General features: G+C 36.1%; 1 protein-coding gene and 5 non-coding genes across 8 annotated transcripts in view; 4 read left to right on the forward strand and 2 right to left on the reverse strand.

The window, feature by feature from the left end:
* Window positions 1-1974: 1974 nt before the first annotated feature.
* LOC113821963 (U4 spliceosomal RNA) lies at window positions 1975-2115 on the forward strand. Its single transcript, XR_003477254.1, has one exon. It is a non-coding gene; the product is annotated as a U4 spliceosomal RNA (small nuclear RNA).
* Window positions 2116-4339: 2224 nt separating this feature from the next.
* On the forward strand, window positions 4340-4480 carry LOC113821961 (U4 spliceosomal RNA). The gene has a single exon (XR_003477252.1). It is a non-coding gene; the product is annotated as a U4 spliceosomal RNA (small nuclear RNA).
* A 540-nt stretch (window positions 4481-5020) lies between these two features.
* Window positions 5021-5161, reverse strand: LOC113821960 (U4 spliceosomal RNA). The gene has a single exon (XR_003477251.2). It is a non-coding gene; the product is annotated as a U4 spliceosomal RNA (small nuclear RNA).
* Window positions 5162-7075: 1914 nt separating this feature from the next.
* LOC113821959 (U4 spliceosomal RNA) lies at window positions 7076-7216 on the forward strand. The gene has a single exon (XR_003477250.2). It is a non-coding gene; the product is annotated as a U4 spliceosomal RNA (small nuclear RNA).
* A 1674-nt stretch (window positions 7217-8890) lies between these two features.
* Window positions 8891-9031, forward strand: LOC138860846 (U4 spliceosomal RNA). Its single transcript, XR_011398402.1, has one exon. It is a non-coding gene; the product is annotated as a U4 spliceosomal RNA (small nuclear RNA).
* A 2831-nt stretch (window positions 9032-11862) lies between these two features.
* LOC113821872 (methyltransferase-like 26) overlaps window positions 11863-20000 on the reverse strand; it is a 9613-nt gene continuing 1475 nt past the window's right edge. For all 3 annotated transcript variants that reach the window (XM_027374396.2, XM_027374398.2, XM_027374397.2), the window contains exons 2-4: window positions 19286-19577; window positions 17252-17470; window positions 11863-13504 (exon numbers count right to left, since the gene is read on the reverse strand). In XM_027374396.2, the coding sequence (XP_027230197.2) occupies window positions 13370-13504; window positions 17252-17470; window positions 19286-19577 (646 nt within the window). In that variant the 3' untranslated portion in view covers window positions 11863-13369. The remainder of the gene's footprint in view (window positions 13505-17251; window positions 17471-19285; window positions 19578-20000) is intronic.

The raw sequence follows: 20000 nt of genomic DNA on the forward strand, positions 1-20000 counted from the left end.
CAGAGGGTAATTATACATGAGATGCTCAAAATAACTAAAATAATTACCAATTCGTGACTGCCCTTTCTAAAGAGAAACAACAAAATAACAAGGGACCAACTGTGACTGTGCTTCGTTGCCAGATGTAGCGCCAATAGAATCTACAGTATCGTACAGCATAAAACATATGCTTATACCCGTTTTCATATAACATTAAACAAATATTCCGTTATATATACTGAAAATAACACATTCGTTGCCTATTATTTTAGTTTCAAGTTGATTCAGTAATAAATCAAATTACACTAATATATATCCGGTTATAGCTAAAAACAAGCTTCTACAATTGCTATTTTCCTACAATTCTGTTAGATTCACATGTCAACGTGAGGCGTTGATGTCTCTAGCAAAGAATTTTATTATATTTAGATATTTTCACAACTTAAAGGAGCAATTTCTAATTTCAAACGACATCGGCAACAGAAAACTCTTAAAGGTTTAGTGGGTGAATAGCTTGTGGTGGTATAGCATAACATATCCACTGTGATTTTATTATGTTTTATTAAATGTTAGTTACACATAGATGTTTTCACAAGTGCGTAGTCAGCAGCAAAAGTGGATCAAATACAAGTATCATTGTATTTGAATTGTATTTGAATGTACGAGTTTTTTGTATTCTAGCACCTATAAGAAAATATTTTGTATCTATATCTATAGTGAATACGAGAATTACAACGCTACCGTTAGTTACAGGTCTCAGGCGTGTATCATTCCTGCCTGGCTTTCCCGTCCTACATGCATACATAAATGCATACATAAATATACAAACACGCACATATATAATATATACATGTACACACACGCACATGTATATGTATATGCATATGTATACAAATACATTATATATACATTATATGTATACATACATATACATACATACATACATATATATATATATATATATATATATATATATATATATATATATATATATATATATATATATATATATATATATATATATATATATATATATATATATATATATATATATATATATATACATACATATATGTATATACACACATAAGTATTTATATATACATACATATGTGTATATATACACATATGTATATACACATTTTATATGTTTACACATATATATATATATATATATATATATATATAGATATATATATATAAATATATATATAAATATTATATATATATATATATATATATATATATATATATATATATATATATATATATATATATATATATATATATTATATATATATATACATATATATATACATATATATATATATATATATATATATATATATATATATATATATATATATATATGTATCCTAAATACAACTATTTTACTGCATTTACATTTATATGTATAGGAAATATGATTATAGGGTAATTGATATTTGAACGGCTTATACCTGATACTAAAATTATGGGTTGTAACGTCCTAAATACAACTAGTTTAATGCATTTACATATAATTGAATGCCACATTTTTACCATGCTATATCATTGTTGTTATAATTCATATCATGGTTATGTTGACCATTATAATGACTCTTTTGAATTTAAAAGTAAACGTTATATCTTTCTGCATAATCATATACCAACGTCACATGCATTTCATTAAGAAATATCTTTAAAATACTCCTTACATAACCAAAAGGAGAATCACAAAATAAATGCACGAAATATTTGGCATTTACCCTATTCAGCGATAGGTCGTGCATGCGTGTTGACGAGCTGAATGGACAAGTTGGCACGCCTGTGTAAGCGGAGCTTAATTAAACTTGAAGTTACTTGAAATTCATCAGCAAGAAATTTAAAGAACTGCAGATAAAACTTATTATATATACACTGTGTACAATACTCAAAAAATATTTTGCTACACAGTCGTATCACTTCAAGTCCTCAGTAACAGTCGGTTGGGTGAGAGACCATGTACCTATATTTAGCTTTGCGCAGTGGCAGTATCGTAACCAATGAGGTAAAACCGAGGTGCGATTATTGCTAGTTGAAAACTTTAACCAATACCCCGCCTGGACGTCGTGAAATACCGACGGCTAAGGCAATTTTTGATAGCCTGATTTCGGGCTGCGAAACACCGTGCACATTAAACTACCGATAGAACGAATTGAACGGAGACAATTAGAAAATCCGAATGTATTCCAATTCTTCTTCCGTTTGGTGAGAAATATTGTCGTGGGAAAATAGAATGGATTAGATGTCCCTGCAGGTTTCACACAGTATGATATAGTGTACAGGAAAATAAATAAAATATTTATTGCCAACAACGAAAAGTTACCATTTCATAAATACCTCACTGAGTTCACTCTACTCACCATTGCCATTGTTTATCAAAGGGTAATTATACATATAATATTCGACATAACTAAAATGATCACCAATGCGTGACTCCGCCCTTTCTAAGTAATAAGGGGCTATGTGCTTCGTTGCCAGATGTAGCACCAATGGAATCTACTGTATCGTACAGCATAACACATATGCTTATACCCGTTTTCATTAAACATTTAATAATTCAGTTACTTATATTGGAAATAACACATTCGTTGCCTCTTATTTTAATTTGAAGTTGATCCAGTCATAAACCTGGCATAAGAGCCTGGGGGGGACTACAGCTAAACAACTCCTCCCCTCCCACACACACACACTGGCCACAATTCCTTAATTCTTTAGAGTAAATTACACCAACATAGGTCCGGTTATAGCTAAAAGCAAGCCCCTACAATTTCTATATTTTTCTACATTTTTGTTCGATTTGATTGCTAACCATAAACGTGACAGACCAGGCCAGGAGACATGCGGCGTTGATGTCTCCAGTTTGAACAAAACTATCTGTCTGATGGAACATCGGTTTCTTCATATGTATGGGAAATGTGATTGTATGGTAATTGACAATTGAACAGCTTACACACAATACCACATCACATGCTAGATGGGGTATAACTTATCCTAAATACAACTATTTTACTGCATTTACATTTGATTGTATTCCACATCACTACCTTGCTATATCATTATTGTTAAGGCTATGGTTTATATAATGGTGAAGTTGATCATTAGAATAAATGCTAATACAATAGTGATAATAATGATAATGACGAAAAATAATAATTACAATAGGCTTTATCTGCAGCACCAAATACTTGGAATTTATTCAAATCAGAGCCCGGAACATCGGCTTTCTCAGGCAGGCGAAAATCAATTAGGTCAAACGATTGCAATTTTTTGATTGATTGATTTATTTGTTTTTGCTGCCGTATTTAAAGATATTTCAAATCTCGATTACCATATATTCATACTATTTATGTTATGCTCCGCCCACTGGAAATAATTGCAACAGTTTGGCGCTAAAGATAAAGCCTTATTTCTTCTATATTTCTTTAGTAGATATCGATAGGAATCTCTTGATACCCGATGGGTTTGAGGATGCAACCTGGTTCTAGATTTTTTTTTTTTTTTTTTATACTAGTCAGATTGTAGTTTTAGTGAAAACAATGATAATAATATGGAAATGGTAATAATGACAATGATAGTAATAAAGATAATGATTATCTATAGTGTTGTTACTATTATGTTTTAGAACTATTATCATTATTACTATAATTATTGCGATAGTCATTATCCACATAGAAAACGAAAGTAAACGGTAACATTTTAGTATTTGTAGAGCTATTTTCGAAGGATCACTTGGTGCCTATCAAATGTATACAAATTCGAATGTTTTGCTCTAGCTTGACTCTTTGCTGCGACAGTGTTTAAATATCTATCTACGTTTAGATAAATCTCAAAACACATGTATATTTATTACTCAAGTAAAACCTTGTTTCTCATTATCAAATAAAGAAATCCAAACAATTTTCTATCACTCATTTATAAATGCAACCTTTGGTATCAACTGCATTACGTTTAATAGACTATTTTGAACTTCAAACTAAACGTTATACCTTTCTGCATAGTCTTGTACTAAATTCGCAAGTATTTAATTATGAAATAACTTTTAAATACTCCGTATATAGCCAAATTAAATTATAAAATAAAATGCACGAAATCTTTGGCATTTTTCCCTATTCTGCGAGGAGTCGTGTATGCTTGTTGACGAGCTGAATGGACAAGTTGGCGCGCCTGTGTAGGCGGAAGTAAGACTTGAAATTCCTTGAAATTTATTAGCAACAAAAAATAAAAAATTGCAGATAAAGCCTGTTGTTTGTACACCCAAAAAATATTTTGCTTCACAATCGCATAACTCAAGACCTCAGTAACCGTCGGTTGGGTGAGAGAGCATGTATTTCTTGTTAGCTTTGCGCAGTGGCAGTATCGTAACCAATGAGGTAAAACCGAGGTGCGATTATTGCTAGTTGAAAACTTTAACCAATACCCCGCCTGGACGTCGTGAAATACCGACGGCTAAGGCAATTTTTGATAGCCCGATTTCGGGCTGCTTAAGGCAATACGTTTAAAATAAATGCGAGAGAGAAATGATTGGAGGGAATTAAAAGTTCCGAGCTTCTTAATCGGAATCAGAACTCCGCCCTTTCTATACGTTAAGTAAGGTTTCATGAAAAGAAATGTTTCGTGCAACGAAGTTCGTAGTCACAGTTGGCCCCTTATTGTTGTTGGCTGTTAACGTTTAGAAAGGGCGGAGTCACCTATTGGTTTATTATCTTAGTTGTTCTGATTATTGAGTATAATTATCCTCTGATAATAATCAACTGCGAAGTTACCAATGGTTATGGATGAAAGTGACCCCATTGAAGTATTTACAAATTGGTAACTTCGCAGTTGATTATTTTTCTTTAATCTATTATTTTATTACATGAAACCTTGAGGGACACATTCAGTCCATTCTATTCATTTTCACAACTGTTTCTCATGAAATGATAAAAATATGCTTTGTCCGATTCAGAAACTCGAAACTTTAAATTCGCTCCAATCATTTCACTACCGCTCTTTTATATTTATATATAGTTTCATGCAGCCCAAGATCGGGCTATCAAAAATTGCCTTAGCCGTCGGTATTTCACGACGTCCAGGCGGGGTATTGGTTAAAGTTTTCAACTAGCAATAATCGCACCTCGGTTTTACCTCATTGGTTACGATACTGCCACTGCGCAAAGCTAACAAAAAGTACATGCTCTCTCACCCAACCGACGGTTACTGAGGACTTGAGTCATGCGATTATGAAGCGAAATTATTTTTGGATATACATAAATTATTTTAACAAATGTGTAATTTCATTTTTCTCCGTTGTGTATAAGGGTATGAATCAGATGGTATTAAAATTTCATTCCATAAGTATAAACCAAACTACGATATGCATTTAGAAAAATAAATAAGTAAATACACACGCGCGCGCGCGCCCATACACACACGCATATATATATATATATATATATATATATATATATATATATATATATATATATATATATATATATATATATATATATATATATATATATATATATATATATATATATAACGGGGTAGCCAGGCAGGAATGATACGGGTCTTAGACCTGTAACAGAATGTTCAGAAGTAGCCGGCATCCGGCGAAAGTCCGCCGTCTGTCGGCCTAGCAGGATAATAAAGAAAAAATCTATTACTTTTACGCACCATTCAAAAACACTGCCTTCAGATGCGCAGAAAATGCATCTGAGGGGTTGCATTTTTCATTTTTTTTTCCAGAGACGCTGGATGGATGGAGGGATAGAGCGAGAGAAGTTGATGGTGATAAGAAATGCACAGAGATTACTTCATGTAGTTCATATGCACTGGACTTCAAAATTAATAACAAATCTAATGAGCACTACAGTATCATCTGTAACATTTGACATTAAGTCTTTAAATGTATTGTAAGCAAGAGCAGTTATTACACTTCATTATCATAGGGTAATGATTGTGAAAGAAATATAACATGTAATTATTCAAGATATAGAATATGCAGTTTTTTTGTTCTATTCCATTTTCCTAGATCGTAACATATCTCTTGTTTAAGCAGCAATCACAGAAAAAATAGTAATTATTCATTCTTTAGTGTTATTTTTCCCACTCATTCTGAAAGACAAGACGGAGTACTTACTAAAAATTATTACCTAAGTCTAGTGTTGAAGAAAATCCAACACGTTAGGACTTTCGTTGCGCTACTAAAGAGAATTACAGAAAATTAAAAGTTGATTTTGTAAGTTATCTAAATATGATATAATTTTGTGTTGGAGACATCAACTCCGCACATCCACTCTAGGAATCTAGCCCTTGTTTTATGTCTCCTTGCCGATAGTCTTTTTTCTCATATTCTCTCATACGCCTGGCAGCACAATCACCAATCAATCAGAATCTTTAAGAACAATGACGTCTGATTGGTAGTGTAGAGAAAAATACAACGCGTTGAGTTTCCTGAACTCTACGAAAAGACCTTATATGTTGGTTACATATTTATTTCCACAAGTGCTTCGTCAACAACAGAAGTGGATCAAATACAAATATATTTGTACTTGAATTGTATGTAAATGTACGTTTTAAGTATCTAACATCTAGAAGAAAAAAATATTTTGTATTTATATTCATAATGAGAGAGCGTAAGAAACAGAGAAAATTAAACGCTTGCTAGTGTTAGTGTCAGTTACAGGCGTAGGATCCGTATCAATCCTGCCTGGCTACGCCGTCATTAATATGTGTGTGTGCGTGTGTGTGTGTGTGTGTGTGTGTGTGTGTGTGTGTGTGTGTGTGTGTGTGTGTGTGTGTGTGTGTGTGTGTGTGTGTGTGTGTTTCTAAATGAATATCGCAGTTTGGCTTATACGATTTTTTTCAACGGCAAATGTTCCTCATCAAATGGTAAAAATATACTTTGTCCAATTAAGAAGCTCGGAAATTTTAATCAAAGCCAACTTGTATCCTTATACACAACGGAGAAAAAATAAATTACACATTGTTCAGACATTTTGAATACATCCAAAAATCATTATGCTTCACAGTCGCATGACTCGAGTCCTCAGTAACATTCGGTTGGGTGATAGACCATGTCATATTTTTTAGCTTTGCGCAGTGGCAGTATCGTAACCAATGAGGTAAAACCGAGGTGCGATTATTGCTAGTTGAAAACTTTAACCAATACCCCGCCTGGACGTCGTGAAATACCGACGGCTAAGGCAATTTTTGATAGCCCGATTTCGGGCTGCTTCATCTATAATATATTAAGAGGCAGTGCTGTGAACGACCAATGTTTCGAACTTGCCATAACTTTATATGGGTTTGGGTAAAATCCTTTGATAAGGAACATTAGGCATAGGAAAATGCAGTAGAACCGACTGGTTGTGTTACAGGAAGCAGGCTTCACACAATACGATAACGAAGATAATCAAAGATAAAATATTGAAAATGGAAAATATTCTAGATATTTAACATTCACGTCACTTTCCATAACCTCTGCAAATTAGAGGATGATGATAATAATCATCATAATTATAATAATGATTATATAATAACACGAAACTAAATGTGATTAAATCTGAGCTGCAACCTCATTGCCATGCGGGTGCCAATAGATTCGGCAGTGTCGTACAGCATGAAACTTATATTTTTGCTTCGTTTTAATGAAAAAAAAAGGTTATACATAGATTGACGAAAGCCCCCACCTTTCATAATTACATATTTGTTCGTTGCATATCATTTAAGTGTGAAGTTGAAAGAGTCATACATTGCCTGGGAGGACTGCAGCTCAGCATCTATGAACAAGCCGGCAATTTGTCATTCTTTCAGGATGTGTTAATGTTTACGAAGAAGTCACATCACGTATGGCCTACTAATTCATCTTATGGTGGCTGACTAGCTGTGAGGCTATCTGTACCACACAATAAACTACAAAACTAGAGTGAACAGTAAGTGCACCTGCAACAGGTGGGTTAACTTACAAAGAGTTTAGACTGAAAAGAGGAGATTTGGGAAGGGACCAAAACACAGCCGCTGCGTGATTTCTTAATGTGTAAGCACAGACTTTGGGTAGTTATAGCCATTAGTGATAATGGGATAGTTAAAAAGAATTACTATTATCCCGAATATAAAAACGGCCCTTACTTTCGCCTGAAACGACACTGAGGATGAAGACTTACCACGGTCAGTGTGGAATTCCCGGGAGTGAGAAATTAATTCTCGGGAATGGCGGACCAATTCCCGATGCTTCTATGCCTCCCGAGAGTTGTCCTATCAAGTGAGATTACTCCTTCTGGTGGAATGAGCTACGAGTCTGCCCCCAGCTGTTCCTCCACGTCGAGGTCGGCCTCGAAGCTTTCAACTCCCAGGGACCTCAGACTCCAAGAGACGGGACATACCTGTTTTCTTTCTTTCTTTCTTCTCATTTGGCGCTTGGCTTGCGTTTGTGTCCGCGTTACTTCTCCGGGACATCGGCAGACCGAGAGAAAAGTTATCAATACTCTTACTCTTTAAGAATTCAACTTCTTCTTCAATGGATCGCATTTCGACTTGTGTGTTCGAGTTGCACGAGTCGGAACGCATATACATCGTGTGTGTGTGTGTGTGTGTGTGTGTGTGTGTGTGAGTGTATGTGTGTGTGTGTGTGTGTGTGTTTCTAAATGAATATCGCAGTTTGGCTTATACGATTTTTTTCAACGACAAACGTTCCTCATCAAATGGTAAAAATATACTTTGTCCAATTAAGAAGCTCGGAAATTTTAATCAAAGCCAATTTGTATCCTTATACACAACGGAGAAAAATTAAATTACACATTTGTTCAAACATTTTGAGTACATCCAAAAATCATTATGCTTCACAGTCGCATGACTCAAGTCCTCAGTAACAGTCGGTTGGGTGAGAGACCGTGTAGTTGTTGTTAGCTTTGCGCAGTGGCAGTATCGTAACCAATGAGGTAAAACCGAGGTGCGATTATTGCTAGTTGAAAACTTTAACCAATACCCCGCCTGGACGTCGTGAAATACCGACGGCTAAGGCAATTTTTGATAGCCCGATATCGGGCTGCTTCATCTATAATATATTAAGAGACAGTGCTGTGAACGACCAAAGTTTCGAACTTGCCATAACTTTATATGGGTTTGGGTAAAATCCTTTGATAAGGAACATTAGGCATAAGAAAATGCAGTAGAACCGACTGGTTGTGTTACAGGAAGCAGGCTTCACACAATACGATAACGAAGATAATCAAAGATAAAATATTGAAAAAGGAAAATATTGTAAATATTTAACATTCACGTTACTTTCCATAACCACTGCAACTTAGAGGATGATGATAATAATCATCATAATTATAATAATAATAAAATAACACGAAACTAAATGTGATTAAATCTGAGCTGCAACCTCATGCCATGCGGGTACCAATATATTCGGCAGTATCGTACAGCATGAAACTTATATTTTTGCTTCGTTTTAATGAAAAAAGGTTATAAATAGATTGACGAAAGCCCCGACCTTTCATAATTACATATTTGTTCGTTGCAGAGTCATACATTGCCTGGGAGGACTGCAGCTCAGCATCTCCTATGAACAAGCCGCCAATTTGTCATTCTTTCAGGATGTGTTAATGTTTACGAAGAAGTCACATCACGTATGGCCTACTAATTCATCCTATGGTGGCTGACTAGCTGTGTGGCTATCTGTTCCACACAGTAAACTTCAAAATTAGAGTGAACAGTAAGTGCATCTGCAACAGGTGGGTTAACATACAAAGAGTTTAGACTGAAAAGAGGAGATTTGGGAAGGGAGCAAAAACACAGCCGCTGCGTGATTTCTTAATGTGTAGCACAAACGATGGGTAGTTATAGGCATTAGTGATAATGGGATAGTTAAAAAGAATTACTAGTATCCCGAATATGAAAAACGGCCCTTACTTTCGCCTGAAACGACACTGAGGATGAAGACTTACCACGGTCAGTGTGGAATTCCCGGGAGTGAGAAATTAATTCTCGGGAATGGAGGACCAATTCCCGATGCTCTTATGCCTCCCGAGAGTTGTCCTATCAAGTGAGATTACTCCTCCTGGTGGAATGAGCTACGAGTCAGTCCCCAGCTGTTTCTCAACGTCGAGGTCGGCCTCGAAGCTTTCAACTCCCAGGGACCTCAGACTCCAAGAAACGGGACATACCTGTTTTCTCTCTTTCTTTTCATGTGGCGCTTGGTTAGTGGCGATGAGGCTTGCGTTTGTGTCCGCGTTACTTCTCCGGGACATCGGCAGACCGAGAGAAAAGTTATCAATACTCTTACTCTTAAGAATTCAACTTCTTCAATGGATCGCATTTCGACTTGTGTGTTCGAGTTGCACGAGTCGGAACGCATATACATCGTGTGTGTGTGTGTGTGTGTGTGTGTGTGTGTGTGTGTGTGTGTGTGTGTGTGTGTGTGTGTGTGTGTGTGTGTGTGTGTGTGTGTGTGTGTGTGTGTGTGTGTGTGTGTGTGTGTTTGTGTTTGTGTTTGTGTTTGTGTGTGTGTGTGTGTGTGTGTGTGTGTGTGTGTGTGTGTTTGTGTGTGTGTGTGTGTGTGTGTGTGTGTGTGTGTGTGTGTGTGTGTGTGTGTGTGTGTGTGTGTGTGTGTGTGTGTGTGTGTGTGTGTTACTTTTCAATGTGAAAATGGTAAAGACTCTAAAAGGACTTATGGTTGCTGTTTTGTTGAAACAATATTTTCTCTTATTTCTTCCAAATGTTTAAGTAGTGGCATTGCATCATTTTTGCTCGTAATGACTTGTGGAAAGGGTGTATTCCATCTTTAAAATCCTGTTATCTGAATCCATCTATATGCTTAATTTGTATCAATAGCTTTTTTTTTTTTTTTTTTTTTTTTTTTTTTTTTTTGTGTGTGTGTGTGTGTGTGTGTAAAGCATGCATATGCTTGCAACTGTATAAAAGTGTATTTAGTCATACATTAATTTGGCAGAATTTTGTCAGTGATATCACAGAAGTGGTTTTTGCTATGTCAATAGAGATATTCATAAATATTTCACACATTCACACATCCGTACCCACACACCCACACGCACACCCACACCCGCAAGAAAACACAGCATATACATGTGTTTCTAAGGTAGGAGTGATCCCTTACAGTGGGCATCAGCCTGCGTCTCTTAAGCCCTCCCAGGACAACAATGAGCCAAGTATTGAGAGGGAAAAGATAATTAAGTTTTTACATAAATCAAGGCTTAATATCCATTCTACACACTAACATACTGTAGTTCTTTAGATATTATTGGGACAAATGCAGAAAGTTTCCATTTATCCTGCATGGGTATTAGACATGGTAATGCATGTTGAAACTTTTCAGATTGTAAATATAAATATCTGGCTGAAAGTTGTACTGATTATATTTATTTATTGTAGTTTGTAATAATTGAGGACACTGATTAATAATAATGTTTTTCAGATATATAATAACATTCAGGTAATCATGATCAAATCATAAACTGTACCTTTACCTTGATAAAATTAGCAAAAATAATTTAATGCTTTTTCTGTACAATTTTCTTTGTAATATCTCATTCTATATTGTAAGCTTCTCTCCAATGATTCAACTTTTCATAAGAGTTTGTTTAATGTTCGAAGATAAATGTGCTAGATATCAAGTCATATAGCACTATGGTAAAGTATTGTGTCAGAAAGTGCAAAGGGGAGTTAAAGATTACGATAAAATGTGTTAGTTGTCTAGTATGGTAGTGAAAAGGGAAAAAAGGGAGCAAGTGAACTAGAGCAGAAATTAGTAGAAAGGGGAGGATTAAGGAGGTAGGACGACTGAGTGAATTATAGTGTATCTGTCACTAGGCTTTACATAAGAAGGCAATGGGACAAAATAATAAAAGCACAGCACAAAATATCATCTTTATTTGGTATGAAGTGCCAACTGCATGTCACCATTATGAAGGGTGTTCACATAGCTGCTTTCAGATTTTAGAATGATGGAGAAAATAAAGTGAATTGTGCTTATTTATATATTCTTGCAAGCCAAGATGGACCAGTATAGTTAGCCATTTCCAGTGGCTGAATGAAACCAAGAACTCGAGACCTTACCACATCTATCATATTACTAAATGCACATAGTGTAAGAACTAGACTTGAAAAGGTGTTTAAATGCAAATGTGATGTGGACTTTTATTGAGAAAGAATTATAGAGAACATATCATCATTCCATGATGAATTACTTGATCATTTTTGATTATATAATCTTTCATCAGAATCATGAGAACATGTAATGAAAGAATAATGTATAACCAAAATGTTAAGCACTTCAGCTGGTCTTGCGGAACAATTCCTTTCTCAACAGCTGTTACAATGTTTACTATGGAGATTACAGTCCACTTCTTTCTCCTCATCTGCTAAACAGAACAGGTTTCATTATGATGGGACAGAAAATGAAGTACAAGTATTTTAGGTAAACCACCATTATGTATACAATTTTTCACTTAATTTTGGCTTTCTAATATTCTCCATTTTGTTCATATGATGATGCACAACCATAATTTAATGCAAGCTATAAAAATATACAAAAATGTGTGTTTCTTACTATTTCATCTACTATTACTGGAACAGTTAATTATTATATAAACCTAATGCAACACAAAAAACTACAAGAGACAAAAAAGGTTATTTGGAAATATTTTAATCACAGAACAGTAATTAGAAGAAATAAATTCTCCATATTATAAGACATACACAGATGTACTCTGGAATGTGCATAATTGTATAAAGAACATATCAATAGAACAAGGTGTGTCAAGATCACTCAGTTACAGTATTGGGAAGACTGAAAAGTCACGTTTCACATTCTGCTGCAATCAAATTCAAAACATTACATAGGAAACTACCCTTGAAATAAATAAGATTTGGAGCTGAAAACCTCCCTGTCTCGTCAGCATATCAAAACTAGTATAAAATCTAATTAGTGTAGATATACATTTGAGTAATCTTTTACCATTTGTAAGTTATTTGCATATTAACATATCCTTACAATATAAGGCACACATTTCTTTCTTTTAATTGCCTTCATAATTATACTTTTAAGTACCAATTGAAGTAGCTAAGTACTCATTTTCTGACACTGTTAGTAATATTTATTCTAAAATGCAAGTAAAAAATAAAGCATATACATCTTTGGCATACCTTAGTAGAAGTGCATACTGGCTGTGAAATTTGTGCATGTAAACCTTAAAGAACCCTATACAATTGCACAATTACAAATGTGATTACAATTTTGTTGCTTTAGTCATGATAACAAGCAAAATGAAATACTTGCAACATGCAACTACACACAATATATGTTTGTTTTACCAAGGCATCAAAGCACCTGTAAAGTGACCTGCATTGTGTGCCAGCTCTATTCGTTCTTCTGCCACACAAGAGTTTTGTTGTTTGCCGGCATATCAAACATAGCATCAAACACAAGTCCATTTTTCTTTGCTTCTTTCTCCAGCTCGTCTACATCTCGAAGGCCCCATTCAAAGTTTTGCTCCTGAGGAGGGAGAGAGGAATGATAATGAGTGAGAGAGAGAAAAAAGGTTAACATTAATATGTCTATTGTGTCTCCCAGAAGATAGCCTGCAAATATATCAACCCATACAATCCGGAGGTCATGACCATCATGTCATGGAAAAATTTGGCTTGTGGAGTGGAGTGACATGAACATGACATCATGGGTAAATCTGGCTGAGGGCTGGGGTTGTGGGAACTTGCCATCTTGAAAATTCTGGCTGGAGGAAGGGGTGATGGAAATGATTCTCTGCGAGTGGGTGTGATTAGACTCAATTTGCATTTAAGAAGGATTTCTTATATGATTTCCAATGACAAAGGAGTATAGAATGTACCATCCATGAGCCATAACTGGAAGAGTGCCAGCTATAGGGAGGACACTATTTCTATGCTCGGGATCCTAATCCTGCCTGCCGTGACTGGCAACGCGTATTGTATTACAGTAAACTGAAAATTATGGGGAAAAGTTGCTTATTGTAAACATTATTTCAGTAAGTTATGGACTAAAAAAATTGATATGAAGTACCATCTAGTGCCATCCAGATAAATCAAATCAAATGACAAATACAAACATAGATTAATGGCAAAAAGGCTAAAAATACTTATATATATATATAAAAAAAAAGCAAAGGAGAGGCAAGAAGTCTAGTCACTGCAAACGGAGTCTTTGTGTGTGCCCAGCCTATAAGCCACATACCCTGCTGAGTGGCCACTCAATTAAGCCTAATGCCCTTATTTTGGGCCATGGGCAGGCAATGAAGCAATCGGATCCAAGGGGTTCCAGTAACAGTTTTTATGGTTTATTATGAATGCCATAAACTTTTAAAAATCCACAATAAATATACACCCTAATGGGTTGAATAGCTTTCTTATGTCATCTAGTAAAAGGATGCGAATGCCACCATCCTTCAATATCACAGAAAAAAATATCAAAGAGCTACTTGTAATGTCTTGAGCAAGTTTTATAGAAAATTGTTAATGCCTCCATCTCCTCCAACCTCAAATGAAATGGACACAACAAAGGCACGTAATAATGACGCAGAAATATCAATGAAGTTCTGAATAAATCAAATATCGTATACAGAAATTAATTGCATGATTGCTGTAATGGGTTACTCTAGTGGAAAAAAAAGCAAACAAATGAGTGGTGGGGATAGGTGAAAAAAAGAGAACATGTTCTATGAGAAACGAAAATGACTTGAACTATAATAAATGTTGGCAAATAACGTGATGTAAACACCCCCTCTGACAAGAACTTGAACCTGCTCTCCCCACAACCCACTTAACCAGGAGGAGCTGGGGTGGCTTGTGCATATATGCCATGTCCACTGTGATTTTAGTTAATGTTGTAAACACATAGATGACATATCATTGCTATCAGTATTTTAACATCATTATAATAATTACAAGGCAAATAACAATAACAGCATCATTACTGATAGCAATAGAAAAAGAAAAATCAAGAAAAGTAGGTATCAGGTAAGGTTATGTAAGGTCTACTGATTGACTACTTAGTAACTTGAGCACTTGTACAGCTATCTATGTATAAACAAATTCACAAAACAACCACAGTGGACAGTGTATGTGCAGGACTGGCCCCTTTTCACAGCAGCATTTCTGCAGTTTCCTAAAATTATATGATTAAGAAAATGGATATAAATGATAAAATTGAACTATACATTATCATAAACGGATGGATATTAGATTACAGCTTTCTCTTTCTTCAAAATATTAAATGATAATAGTATAATACAACAATTACTTAAATGAAAAACAACACAATGAATATATTATTAAGCTAATAAAAGAACAACTTTCAACAACATACAATACACCCACATCTCTTTATAGAAAATGTATTAGTTTGCGACCATTTGTAGTGAGCGTGTTCCAGGGTTGAAGATTTAGTCAGTATGAGATTGTGGCTCTGGGAGATCCAGCTAAAGAGACATTGACAGAAATTTCTACCATTTGGTCTGCCACATCATATTAGTTCATACCATGATGACTTCAGCTATAATGCTATCAATGTCAATGCTTTATCATCATTATAGATATCATAATTATTATAATGTTATTGATGCTACAAACAGCAATACAAGATAAAAGAAAATATTTCCAAAAAACAAGGAAAAGGGTAAACAGGTGAGATAGGTAGTAGCTATCCTGCCGACCCCAGCCCACCGTGAGTTTAGTTTATTAATTGCCTTTACACATAGATGGCGCCACAAATACTTCATCAATGTCAATGAGCTAATTAGGAGTAAGAAACTGAACTCGCATGAGTGCTAATATGACACAAAAAAGTGATGATCTATGAATAAAAAGAATATAAAACAAAATGATTGAAAAGGCAATGGAAAACAAAGGATTCCAAAAAGGGGTAGGCAACAAACACAAGGCCATGAATATCGCATTACACCTGTGAACGGCAAGAGGAATGTTGAAACCAGGTCGATGTGGAACTGAAGACAAATACCGAGAATATTATGAGAAACCATCTATTCCTTTCATACAGGTTGATGTGGCAGCCTACAGAATCTGTAGGGTCATATACTATATGTCACTTGATACGTGCCCACCCTATATATGAATAGTTATTCTATCAAACTATCAAAGAAGATATGAACACTATATATTGATGATAAAAAAAAGATGGAATGAATCTGAAAAACATGTACTCATATCTTATGGGTAACATATACTGGTGAAAAAAGCCCCCAGATCACTTCTAATAAGATATTTTTACACCCTGAATAATTCAGTGTACTATAAAACAGAATATTTTGAAACAAACAAACAAACAAACTTTCAATTGCCATTTCAATAAAATGTGTCAGATATAACGTGATAATGAATCTCGCATCACATGAGCATGCTTAGGGTATGGTAGTAACATTGCAGCTGCATCAATAAGTTACTCTTGAAATAAAAAAGGAGGAAATACAGGACAAAATGTTGCAGTTTTTGTTAAGAGAAATAATCTGCAGACATGAATGGTAATACCAGAAAAAATTGAAAAAGATCGTGGAAGTTTCAGGGCTATCTTAGTTTGGGCATTTCAAGTCATGGCAATTTATATTCTTATATTTTTGGAAACAAAGAAAGAAAGAGGATGAAAAACAATGTGATCTGGAGTTGTGGATTTGGGGTGAGTGTTCAATTTGTAAAGAATTCCTGATTTTCTTATCATGATATATTGGAGAAAATACAACAATATTAATATATACACAATCGATTAGCCTGATGCTACCTGGGATTAAGTCATGTACATGTCATGCCCACTGTTTGCATAAATTCTTTAATGTTTTTTCACACAGATGGCTCCGCAAGTACCTAGTCACCAGAGAGCTAATTATAAGCACTACCTGGCTCACCTTTTAACCCTTTTCATTGAATTTTGAAAATATTTTGCTATCTTATATTACTGTCAATAAAACTATAACAATTATAATGTTTATAGTAAAAACTGAAGGAAAAGCAAAAGTAGGTGACGTCTGTCTACTAATTTGCTCCTTTGTGGCATAGCACTGGCTGAGCTACATTTTCTATGATAATTATTCTCTGCAATCCGAGTATACCCAGAGTATGATGATAGAGCACATGTAATTGCAAGCTTATGTATACAGTAATGAAACAAAGAGAAAAGAAAAACAGAGTATGATGATAGTGCACATGTAATTGCAATCTTATATGTCCAGTAATGAAACAAAGAAAAGAAAAAAATTACCTTCAGTGATGCATTGAAGTTCACATTACTCTCAGGGGTGATTTCACCATGGATTGAGTATGGTCCATAAGTGATCAGAATGCCACCTGGCTTCAGGAGTTTACCAGCTGCGGCAAAGAGGCCCTCTGTGCATGCCCATGGTGATATGTGCACCATGTTTATGTTGACCATCATGTTGATAGATTTCTCCGCAATTGGCGTTGCCCATTCACTCAGAGGCTGCAAAAGGGGGAGCACTGTTCAAAAGCTGCAAACATTAGTTAGTGAACTGTAAAACAAAATGTATTTCTTTTCTGAAAGATGGTGGAGGAAGGGGAGAGAAGGGATGAGGAGGAAAGGAAAAATAAGGAGGATGAGGAGTAACGAGAGGAAGGGGAGGAGGAGGAGGACGGAGAGGAGTAGTAGAAAAGAGAGGAGGGGGGGGGGGGAGGGGGAGGATGAGATGGTGGAGGAGGAGGAGGAGATGGTGGAGGAGGAGGAGGAGATGGTGGAGGAGGAGGAGGAGATGGTGGAAGAGGAGGAGGAGATGAAGGTGGAGGAGGAGGAGACAGTAGGAAGAAAAAGAGGAGGGGGAGGAGGAGGAGGAGATGGATGAGGAGGAGGAAAAGAGGAGGAAAGGAGGAGGAGGAGGAAGAAGAGAAGGAGGAGGAAGGAGAGGAAGAGGAGGATGGAAAGAAGGAGAAGGATGGAGAGGAGGAGAAGGATGGAGAGGAGACGGATGGAGAGGAGGAGACGGATGGAGAGGAGGAGACGGATGGAGAGGAGGAGACGGATGGAGAGGAGGAGACGGATGGAGAGGAGGAAACGGATGGAGAGGAGGAGGAGGAGGAAGGAGAGGAGGAGGAGGAGGAAGGAGAGGAGGAGGAGGAGGAAGGAGAGAAGGAGGAGGAGGAAGGAGAGGAGGAGGAGGAAGAAGGAGAAGGAAAAGGAGAAGGACAAGGAGAAGGAGGAGGAAGAGGAGAAGGAGGAAGATGAAGAGAAAGAGGAGGAGGAGGAGAAAGAAGAAGAGGAGAAAGTGGATAATAATAATAATAATACTAATGATAATAATAATAATAATAATAATAATAATAATAATAATAATAATAATGTTAATAATAATAACAAGAACAATAACAATAGGTAGAAGTGGAAGAATAAGAAAAAGAAGAAGAAAAAAGAAAATAAAAGGGGGAAGGAGGAGAAGGGAGGGATAGAGCAGAGTGAAGGGGAGAGAATAAAGGAGGGAAGAGAAAAGAGAGGGGAAAGGAGAGAAGAAAAGAGAAGGGAAGAAAGAAAAGCAATCAAGAAGAAAGACGATTGTATGATTAATGGGTAGGAGTCAACACTGCATTCAGGTGAGCTCTGTAAACATTACATATTCATGTATGCGCAAATGTGTGAGTGTGAGTGTGAGTGTGAGTGTGTGAGTGTGTGTGTGTGTGTGTGTGTGTGTGTGTGTGTGTGTGTGTGTGTGTGTGTGTGTGTGTGTGTGTGTGTGTGTGTGTGTGTGTGTGTGTGAGTGAGTGAGTGAGTGAGTGAGTGAGTGAGTGAGTGAGTGAGTGAGTGAGTGAGTGAGTGAGTGAGTGAGTGAGTGAGTGAGTGAGTGAGTGAGTGAGTGTGTGAGTGAGTGAGTGAGTGAGTGAGTGAGTGAGTGAGTGAGTGAGTGAGTGAGTGAGTGAGTGAGTGAGCGAGTGAATGTGAGTGAGTGTTAGTGAGTGTTAGTGAGTGTTAGTGAGTGTTAGTGAGTGTGAGTGAGTGAGTGAGTGAGTGAGTGAGTGAGTGAGTGAGTGAGTGAGTGAGTGAGTGAGTGAGTGAGTGAGTGAGTGAGTGAGTGAGTGAGTGAGTGAGTGAGTGAGTGTGTGAGTGTGGATATAAAATTTGTGGCTGTCAGACAGTAAAGGTCAGTATTACCACTTTCAAGATGGAGCTGGCTCATGAATCTAAAATACCAGACATGGTATCTGTAGTAATTTTACATAAATCTATTCATAAATTCTATCTCCAAGGATGAAAGTTGGAAAGGAAATGAAAGGCAAAAAAATATATACTAACCTTACTAATATCAATTATCACTGGTTCCTTCACATTTTCACACTTGTCATCCTCGATGTAACACTTAATACTCTTAATGTACTTGTCTTCGATGTCAGATGGCTGCCATGATATGCTGGGGAACTTGCGCGCAAAGTAGGACACGTGCTGGCCGCTCCCTGAAGAAATCTCCAGAGCCGTCAGACCCGAGTCGGATCCAAACTTCTCGGGGATGACCTTCTCCAGCACTTGGAAGATTGGGTCCTTGTTATTTTCAGGAGCCTTGATCACAAGCTTTGCTTCTGCCATGATTCTGCAAATTATGAGTAATAGGTAATTCAAGAAGAAAACTAGATGGACAGACAAAAAATTAACACGTGTCCAGTGTAAAAGTGTCTTGTTCTTCTCTCTAGTCTCTCCTGCCTATTCCTCTTTCCTTCTTAAATCTTGCATATAAAACTGCATATTACATGCATGCATAAAAGATTCACACTCACATAGGTATACATGCAGACACCCACCCACACCCACCACAAAGTTTATATCTGAATGCTAAATAGGAAAATAAATCAAACTAATTTTCCTTTAAATTAACTCATGCTTACACACTTAACCTATGATCCCTGAAAACCAGCAATTAAGATTAATTAAACTGCTTTCTTGTTTTTTTTTTATTTTCCTGAATAGCAAGTAAAATATTGTAGATATCAACATTTGGTGGACATCATATGAAAAA

The sequence above is a fragment of the Penaeus vannamei genome, chromosome 43 (assembly GCF_042767895.1).
Source record: "Penaeus vannamei isolate JL-2024 chromosome 43, ASM4276789v1, whole genome shotgun sequence".
Classification (NCBI taxonomy): domain Eukaryota; kingdom Metazoa; phylum Arthropoda; class Malacostraca; order Decapoda; family Penaeidae; genus Penaeus; species Penaeus vannamei.